Below are 12,500 nucleotides of genomic sequence, written 5' to 3'. Positions count from 1 at the left end.
TTGTAAAGATGCTGGAAGGTCTGAGCGAGCGGATGTAGAAGGTCTGCATAAAAAAAGGTCAAGGGGTACAGTATTCATATTATAAAGAATAAAAATGTACACACACTTATACACAAACACTCACACTCACATACAAAGTCAGACTTATCGTGTAAATATAAACAAATAGTTATACATGAAAGATTATATTCATTGCTTAGAGGAGGAAAATAGAGAGCACGTGTAACAAACAGTGCCTCAAAAAGATTAGTATTTTACATTGCGTAAGAGAGAGATAAACTTTTTTCTCCGATCGTCAAGTAATAAAATTCATGCGGATTCTTTCCCAACCACGAACATTATGGCTGTACGTCCGGAGTGACCGAGCATGAAATAAGGTTGTGTAACCGATTTGCCCGTGATTAAAGCGAAAATCGATGATCCGTAATTGAATAATAAGACTGGATGAATAACGGTTTAATTATGTTTAAATAGAGAAATTAACAACCAAAATGAATAACATATTTTTATACATTAAATTCTATTATCAATAACATTATTCAAATATTTATCAGTATGAAAGAACATTATAGTGAATGAATATTTACATGATGAAAAACAGAATCAGCAATAAAGAAAACATTATCAAGAATTGATTTTCGTAAATATATAAATTTCTACATGGTTAAAAAACTTGGTAAGTCATCATAATTCGGCCAGATTAACATGAGCTCTCTATCGGTGTTCCGCCAACTCATCCTGTAAATTCATCCCAATTCACATAATTAATCCGTTGACCTCATTCTTACACTGGACACATTATGCCACGCATTTCGTCATTCTCTTCTGCTACTTCATGCATGTACCAGATATGTCGATTAAGAAGAGAGAAAAAATAAAAATAAAAATAATTAATCACTTCCTGTCTGGCGTTCGTCTCGTGGCAAAACACTGGATGACTGAAGAAACTCCTATAAAAGAAGGGAACGTCACTGCAGGCAGTATCAGTTTTCCCGGTGTCGCTGTAGAAGGAGCATCGACAGCATTGTTATTATAGTCCCTCAAGCATCGCGAAACAACATGGCTCTTAAGGTAAGTCTAATGCTTACGTAGCTTCGTCGTCGGAGGCTCTCCGTTAATAGCTTGAATTGTAAAAGAGAATGCAAAACGTGTGTTTGGGTTAGTGCATATATTTGTGTGTGCATGTGTTTGAATATGTATATGTAGACACACACGCACACATACACAATTACTACCTTCTCTCCATAGGTTATCGCTCTGGCTTCCTTGCTGGCAGCCGCAAGTGCAAAAGCCAGGCCTCTTCGGAGCTGTGTTACCAGGATCAGGATTTCCTTCGGTGGTTCTGCAGGAGCCGCCAATTTCCTCCGACCTGCCATCAACTTTGGAGGGGCTGCTTCTGCTGGCGCCTACAACCCACCTGTTTCTCCTGTAGTAAGTTACCTTTAGATAAAATGAATGAGATAGAGAGAATATATTACTATATTTAAAATATATTTTTTAGAATATATAATATATATATATATATATATATATAGTGAAACCATAATTATGGATTGATTCTTTCATAATGGCAAGTCTCCAAATTCATGATCTAAACAATGGTTCCTGATTTTTATAACGATAACCAATAAACTTAAGCATTTATTTAAAATCTAAACAGACTCGCCCTCAGTATAACTTCAACTATGCCATCAACGATGCTTTTGGTAACGACTTCGGCCACCAAGAGGGACGCGATGGATACAACACTCAGGGATCCTACTACGTGCAGCTCCCGATTGGTCGTCGAGAGGGTCACTTACACTGTTCAACGGCGACCAAGGATACGTGGCTCAGGTGACATACGAGGGAGTGGCTCAGTACCCTGCCTTCCAGCCGTCTGCCTGCTACTCACCCGCACCTTCGTATGGTTAAGGTCTGCAAGCCGCGGATGTGTCGGATGTTAACATACATATATATATATTTTCTATTTTGCAATGTTAAATATTAGCCTGATAAAAATAAAACAAATTAACAAACTCATCTAAAAGTTTTGCCAAAGCTCCCTATATAAAACAAACAGGAAGAAAAAATCTGGTTAAAAAGAAATATACGTATTACAGATATCTTACCATGTTGGCCCTCATGATCAATCGTAGATTAAGCCTGTAAAAGGCGTGTGCCATTGTTTGCAGGTCCATTTGTACGTATAAAGTACTAGTAAAATACAAAATAGATAATAATAACGGTAATAATAATAATATGAGAGCAACAATACTGTCGAAAGTATCAAATGAAACGACAGTAAGAATAATTGCAATTGTTAATTTTGTGGAAGAAATACATCTTGTGAAAAGGGTAACAATAATTCAGAGATAAAAAATATTGCCATTGTTACATTTGACCTTTTTTAACTTTGAATACAAAATCTAGCAAATACAAGTGTTTTGGGTTTCAACTGCACACAACTGTGTGCTAACCGCATGCATCGCATTGCACATTTTTTCTCTTAAAAGGTCACTTCGGTGACAATATGATATATCAGTGTCTTAGGTATTTGGGGTTTACTCTCCACTGCCGTGGATCTGAATACAAAGGACGCTTTTTCATACAAATGGAATGTGTTTTTAATATGAATGAAAACATCGTGTCCAAATGCTTAGTTCGATTAGAAATACTGATATGAGAAGCTTAGAGTTAGGTGTAACACAGGTTCCGGACGAGGGAATAGTCTTAAAGATACATGCCACTATTTCTAGGGAAATAGTTGGGATAACTATCACCAGCAACGCTAATATATATACATATATATGTGTATATATATACATACACAACACACACACACACCACCACCAACACACACACACACAGATGATATATAGTATATATATATATATTATATTATATAGAGATAAAATATAATATATATATATAATATAATATAATAGAGCATATATATATATATAATTATTATATATGATATATATATATATAGATCTAGATAAGAGCGATATAATATATATATACACATACACACATAAACACCACCACCACACACACACACACACACACACACACACACACACACATGTGTATATATATATATATAATATATATATATATATTATATACTATATATATATATATATATCTATATATATATATAATATTTGCATATCTGTATGTATATATATATACGTCAGTTTATATCGATGTGTATATATATATCGGTATATATATATATATATATATATATATATATATATATATATATATATATATATATGTATATTTACATATCAGTGTGTGTGTGTGTGTGTAAAGGAATCACAGCCACAATAAGAAACTAACTGAGATAGAAACGTTACAAATGAATAATTATTGCTATTCATCTGGATGAGAACTTTTGACGAGTTCACGATGTCTTCGAACAATTCACTTCTCACTCTGGCTTTTTTTTTGTATCTTTGGGTGGTATTAATATATTACGTTACATATATAGATGATATAGATATAGATGTGTTCGGAATAATTATATATATACAAGATCTGTATGGTGAGTGTGTGTAATCACATTCCATTCTATTTTTCGTAGAAGACTGATGTTGGTTCAATTCATGGAAATGTATATTACAAAATTATGAAAAGAAATCAGGATTCATCATCACTGCCGTACATCTAAACTACAATTGTGCAAAAAGATGAACTACCTCATTGTCTTTTCGAGAATGAAGTATCGGGCATAGCTAAAAATTAGGGGCTCTGAGGGGCACCCCTGTATTTTTAGGTAAAAAAAAAAGAAAAACATATAAACATATATATATACTATATATATATATATATAATATATATATATATATAATATAATATACTACATATAATATATATATAGTGGTTGATTCCACGAAACAAATTTCTTTAACCAATGGAAAATATATAAGATCAAGCAAAAATTATCGGAAATAAACGTTGCGTGTTTTGCCGTTTAACAATATAATATAACCTGAGATTTTTTTTTCTTTCTTACGTCAGGCATTATGTCTCCATCGACATTTATTTACAAATGGTAGTAGCTCTCAGTGATGCTTCTGGACCCTCCTGTATGTTGTCATGATTTCCTCATTCTCATCATGCGCTGATGCAGAAGGTCCAAATGCGGCCATAAAAAAAAAAAAAAAAAAAAAAACAAATAATCACATTCCTGGGCGAGTTCGACGCGTTATATAAGTCATGACCAACACGCCAGGCGACAACAGCAACTGTGAGTTGAGTGACGCTAATCAGTAGGTAATTCATTGCTTCTCGCATTCCGAAAACATGTCTTCTATGGCAAGTTTTACACAGATACGAAACATATGTATTGCTTTGCTGTGCGTGTGTGTATGTTGCAAAGATAGGATGCACATACATGGAATCTATTTATGTATGCATTTATTTGTGTGTACCAGAATATTCATTTATTTGCATTCACACAAACATTAATAATATATTCAAATTATATATAGGTTAAACGTGTGTGTGTGTTATGTATATATATGCATAGATGTTATATATCTATATTCACTTATTTTACATACACACAAACAAATACATATGTATTCAAATCCATATATAGTAAAACGTGGGTGTGTTGATACATATATGTATACATTCAAACACTGTTCGTACTGTGTACTGGTATTCATTATGAGTACAAACGCACACTTTCACACACAAATATGAAAATATATTGTGTATTTCTAGTGAATGTACCCATATATGCAACGAGAAGATTGGTTGGAATTAGTTATCATTTCCCAAAAACCAAGTGCCTCAAGTGTCTTGCAAACTTGCGACATAATTTTTTCAAATCTAATAAAATCACAGTCACTCCTATTGCCTACCAGGTTATCACCCTGGCTTCCTTGCGGCAGCCGCAAGTGCAAAGCCAGGCCTTCTCAAAGCTTACAGGCTCCAGGATCTACTTCGGTGGTTCTGCAGGAGCTGCCAGTTTCCTCGACCTGCAGCGGAGTGCCAGTTTCCTCCGACCTGCAGCAGGAGCTGCCAGTTCCTCGGACCTGCAGAGGACCTCCGCAATTCGGAGGAGGCTGCTTCTGGTGGAGTCTACAACCCAAAGGTATCTCCTGTAGTAAGTTACTATGAAAATATAATAATGATATGATATAATGATTTTATATAAGAGTGACAATAAGGAGTAATAGTAGAAAACAATAGATCGTATACATAAAAAAAATAAAATTGACCATCTTTTAGAGTAAATTTTCAGATCCCATATTCGAACAATGCTTCTATGACTTCCTTTTGTTGATGCAGATCATATGTTTGAAATTATAATAATGATAACTGCAAATTTCTATAATTTTCTTTCTAAACCCATTGTAGACTCGCCCTCAGTATAACTTCAACTATGCGCAACGATGCTTTGGTCACGATTCGGCCACCAAGAAGGGCGCGACGGATCAACACTCAGGGATCCTACGACGGCAGCTTCCCGATGGTCGTCTGCAGAGGCACTACAATGTCAATGGGCGAACAAGGATACGTGGCCCAGGTGACATACGAGGGAGTGGCTCAGTACCTGCCTTCAGCGGTCTGCTCCTAATCACCCGCACTCTTATGTTAGGCCTGTAATCCGAGTCGACATGTGTGCCGGATGGTAATATGACATACTTCTGTAGTTATTTCGATGTTGAAGGTCAGCCTAAATATAATAATAAATTAATTTTAAATTTTATATAAATCTAAAAACATTTAATTAACGTCCTTTACACATTATTCAGGATGAAACCCCCCCCCCTGAAAAAAGAAAAGTAAAAACAAGAAAAAATATGTTTACGTAAAAAGTTACTAGCACAATGCGATTTAGCACTAATTAACGAGTAATAATAACGTTAATATAAGAGCAACGATTACTATCATAACTCAACTAAAACATTAATAAGAAAAACAAATTATTACAATTGTTGCGTAACTCTACCAGATCAAACAAATTTTAAAAAGTATAGAAGAAGAAAAGTTGCTAAAGTAGGATAAAAATTATAAGAAATTAAAGATGACACCATTTCTTATGGCAGTTTGTGCTAAACCTTTTTGAATCTGACAAATGCAGGTCTTATGGTTAATCTACACACAAACTGCAGCCAACTTTTTGGACTGCGACCCCTACAAATTCTTCGATAGATACACGACCACTCCCCCAACAACAAAAACATTTGTGACAGAACTGTAACGCATGCTAACATAAGAAAGCATGCAGGCTCGCCAGATGGCAGTCAAGACTGTAGGCAGGCCCCGAGCCATAGGTGACCCAGCTTTAGAGTTCAGCAGGTATATCACATATGCCGCAGCTGTCCCACTCTTTCAGCTTGGAAATCGCCATCCTTAACTCCGTAGGTAGGAGGTTCCGCGCTGATGGATGGGTCACGCACAGGTATGTGACATCGCTTGCATCCAAGCTAAACGTGAGGGTCTATCTGGTACAAAAACTCAAAATACTCAGCCAACGTTCACTAACCCCAACATGATCTGAGATGATCCGTCCAATCCTCTGATCGGCTGCAATTTTAGCGTTTCAGGCTTGGTAGGCAGGGGCGAAGATCGTTACCAAGAAATAGCTTTCACCTCCTAAGCAAGATTCCTGATGTGTGTTATATCTATATATATAATATATATATATATATATATATATATATTATATATATTATATATATATGTGTGTGTGTGTGTGTGAGTGTGGGGGGTGTGGTGTATGTGGGTGTGTGTGGTGTGTGTGGGTACAGTATTAACACATACACAGGCGCGCGCGTACGTGCACACAAGCACATAGATATCTATAGTATATATAAAATATTAGTTTATGTAGTGAGTACATATCTACCTATCTACTATCTATCTGTTTTATCTATCTATCTATATATAATATAAATTGTATAACGCCTCAATGATATATCTATATAAATAGATATGATATATAGTATAGAGATATGACAGAGAGAGAGAAGATTAGAGATAGTATATATATAGATATATCGATGATATAGGTAGATAGATAGAGAGAGAGAGATAGAGATATATATATACACACGCATATACATACAGTAGCAGAGATTTATATATATATGATATAATATAGACTATATATATATATAGTAATATATATAGATATATATTATATACAGATATGTAATATATATAAAAATATATATTAAATATATGTATATTCTATAATTCTAACTATATATATATATATATAATGAACTATATATACTATAATATATATATATATATAGATATATATATATATATATGTCTGTGTGTTTGGGTTGTGTGTGTGTGTACATATGTATATATATATACATACATCTATAATATATATATATATAGTATATATATCTATATATATATATTATATATAATATATAATATCATAATATATATATATATATATATATATTTTTTTTTTTTTTTTTTTTGTTTATAAACATAGACCACACCACAGACAACACACACACAAAAAACACACACACACACACACACACACACACACACATATTATATAATAGATATATTATTGTGGTAGTTCTTTAAGGTTTGCCATTTCTTTTCGTTTTCTTTGAATCCTCACTACTTTCTTTTGCATATCTAAAGGTGGGTAAGTAAACAATGATTCACACATTAATATATTTACAACTTTATAACAAAAGAAAATAAGTTTTTTGGGGGGTCCACTCCCTTGGTAAAGCATCAAGGAAAACGGTTACAATTGTCTGTAAACGGAGAGTCGGGAGTTATTACGGAGACTCTTTTCAGTATTCACTTGCTGTAATTTCTTCAGACTCATATTCTATTTAAGACTGAAAAGAAAAGAATGCATTTTCCAAACTGAACAGTATCCTTTATCATTTAAGGGCCAACTCAAGTAACAAGTCCCCGTTAACAGTCTCCGGATTCACGAGGAATGTAGCGGAGCACCGTTGCTCTGTGACAGGGTTGGTGAAAAGGCCCACCCCTACTTTGTGTGATCACGTCATCGCCTTTGTTTACCCAGGCGTTCGTGTAAGACAAAGGGAGATGCTTACAAAACGCTTCGAAACTTAAATAACCTTTATATATAATTGTGTACGTAAACAGTTACGAAAATAAGTATTTCAAAATGAGAATTAGACCCAATCCATGGAAATATATATATATATATATATATTATATATATTATATATATAAGAAAATATATTATATATATCTCATATAGTATATACAAATATGTTGTGTGTGTTTATAAAGAGTTATATATATAGATATACTATATATATATATATCATATATATATATATATATATATATATATATATATATATATTATATATATATATATATTATATATATATATATATATATATACACATACACACACACACACACACACACACCACACACACACACACACACAAACATATATATATGTATATATAAAATATCTATATATAATCTATATATATATTATATCTATATATATAATATATATATATATCATACATACATATATATATATATAGATTATATTATATATAATATATAAATATATATATATATATATATATATATATATATATATATGTGTGTGGTGTGATGTGGGTGTGTGTGTTGTTGTGTGTGGGTGTTATGTTTGTATATATATATATATATATATTAGAAGAGATATATATACTATGATATGTATTATATATGTATATTATATGATATATATATAATAATAGACAATTAGAGATATATTAGATATATATTATGTATGTATACGGAGCAGTAGATAATATATATACTATATATATATATTAGTATATGATATATTATAGATATATATTTATTTATATATATATATCATGTGTGTGTGTGGTGGTGTGTGTGTATATGTATTATATAATATCAGATAATATATAATAGATATATATATAGTATATAATATATATATATCTATTACGAGAACGTATATTATATACATATAGACATATATATATATAATAATAATATATATATATATATAGATCTAATAATGTGTGATGTGTGTGTGTATGTTGTGTAGTGGTGTGGGTGTGTGTGTGTGTGTGTGTGTGCGGTGTTGTGTGTGTGTGTGCGTGCGGCGTGTGGTGTTGCGTTGTGTTTGCGTGATGTGTGTGTGTGTGGATGCAGGAGACACAGAGAATAATTGACTAGTAACATATCAAACTCGTCATGAGTTCTCAACCAGTAGATGATACTCATTTCGGTTATCAATTCATCGGATGAGGAAACTCATCAAAGTGTTACGATTCAATGAACATTTCTCACTGTGGCTGTGTCTTTTTCTTATCTTCGTGCACATATTACAGGTGTGTATTTGTTTGACATATCATATATATATATATATCTATTATATATATATAAGATTATATATGTGGTGGTGTGCTTGTGTGGGTGTGTGTGTGTGTGTGTGTGTGTGTGTGTGTGTTGTGTGTGTGTGGGTGGGTGGGTGTGGGGGGTGGGTGGTGACCATGTGTTTGGTGTGAGACCAGTATGTGGGTGTGTGTGAAAGTAGAGAGAGAGTTTGTGGATATTTGTGTATGTTTGTGAGGTATATGCATACACACACACACACACACACACACAACACACACACACTATATTATATATATCTATATATATATATAGAATATATGTATGTATATAAGGTGTATATATATATATATTATATCAATATATAGATATAGATATATTAGATTATATAATATATATATATATATATTGTGGTGGGTGTGTGTGGGTGTGCTAGTGGGTGTGTGTGTGTGTGTGGTGTGTGTGTGGATGTATGGGGTGTGCGTACACATCTATTGGCATGATATATATATATATATGATATATATATACATATATATATCTAATATATATATCTATATAATAATATATATAGATATATGAATATATATGTATATATAATATAATATGTAATATATACATATATATATAATATATATATATAATTATATGAGAGATATATGTAATCTAAGAGTATAATGTAAGTATATAAAAAAACACAGCTATCTTCAAGAAGGTGATGGCTATTCATTTTGAAAAAAATGGTATTTCCCAAGTATGAGAAAGAAAGAAAAGGAAATCGAGACTGCCATGCATACAATACGATTCTAGCGTGATTATACTCACTATCCACTTGGGAGATGAGTTTGAGGTTAGAATATTGGGGGACCCTTTGTGCAAGGTCCCTTTAGGGGCACTCCCATATGTTTTTGTCAATTGTAAGATAGATATTATATAATATATATATATATATATCTATATATATATATATACGATATACATATATATATATATATTATAATATATATATAGATATACATACATACATAGCTATCTATTATCTATCTATCTATCTGTATAATGGATAACTATTTCAATCGAAAGTTTGCGTTACCTGGGAAATGATTCAATATCAAGCAAAATCAACGAGAAAAACGTAATTTAAAAGGACTATAGTAATATGTTATTAACATCTTAATGGCAGAATAGTATTAAGATTAAGCCACAATTCATTTTGTTTAACCTACTTATTCTGGCAAAATTTCACTTTTTCATCTCTGCGGGCCCCATTTTATCGGCCATCCCACCTTTACCTTCACACAGACAAAACTCTTTGGGAAAATCAGATCATGCCTATTTCAAAGACTGTGCTTGCAGCGTGTTTTCTTCCACTGGAGGCATTGCTGTCATGGATTGCGTCATTCGTACACTGAAGGTAGCAAAGTGCCATCAAAAAAGAAAAAAATCATCATCTTCCTGCATTCAGCGCGTAAAAAGTCGTGAACATCACTGCAGCAATAGCATTTCCTCTGTGCCGTTGGAGTGACAAGCATCAACAATAGGTAATCACTGATTCTCTCATTCCAAAACAACATGACACTTAAGGCAAGTTCATATTTATACACACACACACACACACATATATATATAGAGAGAGATAGATAGATAAATAGATAGATAGATAGATAGATAGATAGATAGATAGATAGACAGATAGATATGTGTGTGTGAAAGAAAATGCACATACATGAGGTATATTTATGTATGCGTGTATGTATAGATATGTAGATATAGAGAGAGATAGTTATTATTAACATACATACCCCGCACCGAGCACACAAATAGTATATATCATATAAATACAAAATATATATCTAATATATATATATATATATATACTATAATTATATATTATATCCAGATGTATTATACACAAATGAGCGTTTGAGTATATCTGTATGCTATACATATCGCCACATACGCTGAAAACGTACTCAGAGTAGCCGCTATTATTTATCACGAGTATTACGTATGAAAAACACGTGTGTTCCAGCGCACACGTGCGCACACACACAGACATTCACACGCCATACAAAGTATAAGCACAACATTAACGCGCATTTCTAGTATGTATCCACATTTGCATGAAAAATTTGTGAGAATTAGTTTATATCAGTCTCATATATCCGGCCTCATGAATTTCGAACATCTATCAAAGCCACCTCAATCTTTCTGACCAGATTATTCGCCTTGGCTTCCGTGCTGGCAGCTGCAAGTGCAAAATCCAGCCTCTCTCAGAGCTATCAGGGCTCCAGGATCTTCCAGTCGTGGTTCTGCAGAGACGCTAGGTCATCCGGACTGCTGCAGGGCCTGCCGTCAACTTCGGAGGGCGTTTCTGGGGGGCTACAACCCACGTCGCTTCGGTAAGTTACATGGAAATATAATAATATAATAAAATAATAGTAAAAGTAATGATAAGAAAATCGTTCTTATACATACAAAAATGCATAAATATTCACATATTCTTTCAGATAGGTAAATCTCCCGATTCATAATCAGACAATGGTGTGATTTCACTTTGTTGCTGCAAATTATATGTAAGAAAATTACGAGTATCCTTACAAATTACATTAACTCTTTTTCTCTAAATCCAACAGACTCGCGCAGTATACTTCAACGTATGCCGTCAACGATGCTTTTGGTAAACGATTCGGCCACAGAGGGGCGCGACGGATACAACACTCGGGAATCCTACTACGTGCAGCTTACGATGGTGTCTGCAGAGGGTTATTTACACCGTCAACGGCGACCAAGGATACGTTGCTCAAGTGCGTCCGAGGGAGTAGCTTCAGTACCCTGCCTTACAGCCGTATGCCTCCTACTCGTCCCGCACCCTCTTATGGTTAAGGTCTGCAAGCCGAGTAACATAATGCAGGATGTTACTATAATTTTTTAATGTCCAAATTACTAGCTGATTAAAAATAAAAATATTTTACGTATATACTGTCTAAAACATTTATGACAACCCTTTTATCTACCTTATGGCACTAACGATAACTCGTGGACTAAAACTGGTAAAAGGCATGTGAGATATATATATATGAAAGATAATAGGAATGTATACAAACAGTAATAAGAATATCATCAATTAATGTTAATATAATCCAACAATCTAT

General features: G+C 33.2%; 1 protein-coding gene across 1 annotated transcript; it reads left to right on the top strand.

The window, feature by feature from the left end:
- Positions 1-1,059: 1,059 nt before the first annotated feature.
- Positions 1,060-2,022, top strand: LOC119587065 (cuticle protein 7-like). The gene is given in 5 exon segments (XM_037935815.1): positions 1,060-1,071; positions 1,249-1,431; positions 1,661-1,785; positions 1,787-1,808; positions 1,810-2,022. Coding segments are annotated over 5 exon segments (447 nt in total). The 3' UTR covers positions 1,915-2,022.
- Positions 2,023-12,500: the final 10,478 nt, after the last annotated feature.

The sequence above is a fragment of the Penaeus monodon genome, chromosome 3 (genome assembly GCF_015228065.2).
Source record: "Penaeus monodon isolate SGIC_2016 chromosome 3, NSTDA_Pmon_1, whole genome shotgun sequence".
NCBI lineage: Eukaryota > Metazoa > Arthropoda > Malacostraca > Decapoda > Penaeidae > Penaeus > Penaeus monodon.
Note: the sequence above shows the minus strand (reverse complement) of the source record. Positions and strands in the feature narration are given on the sequence as shown.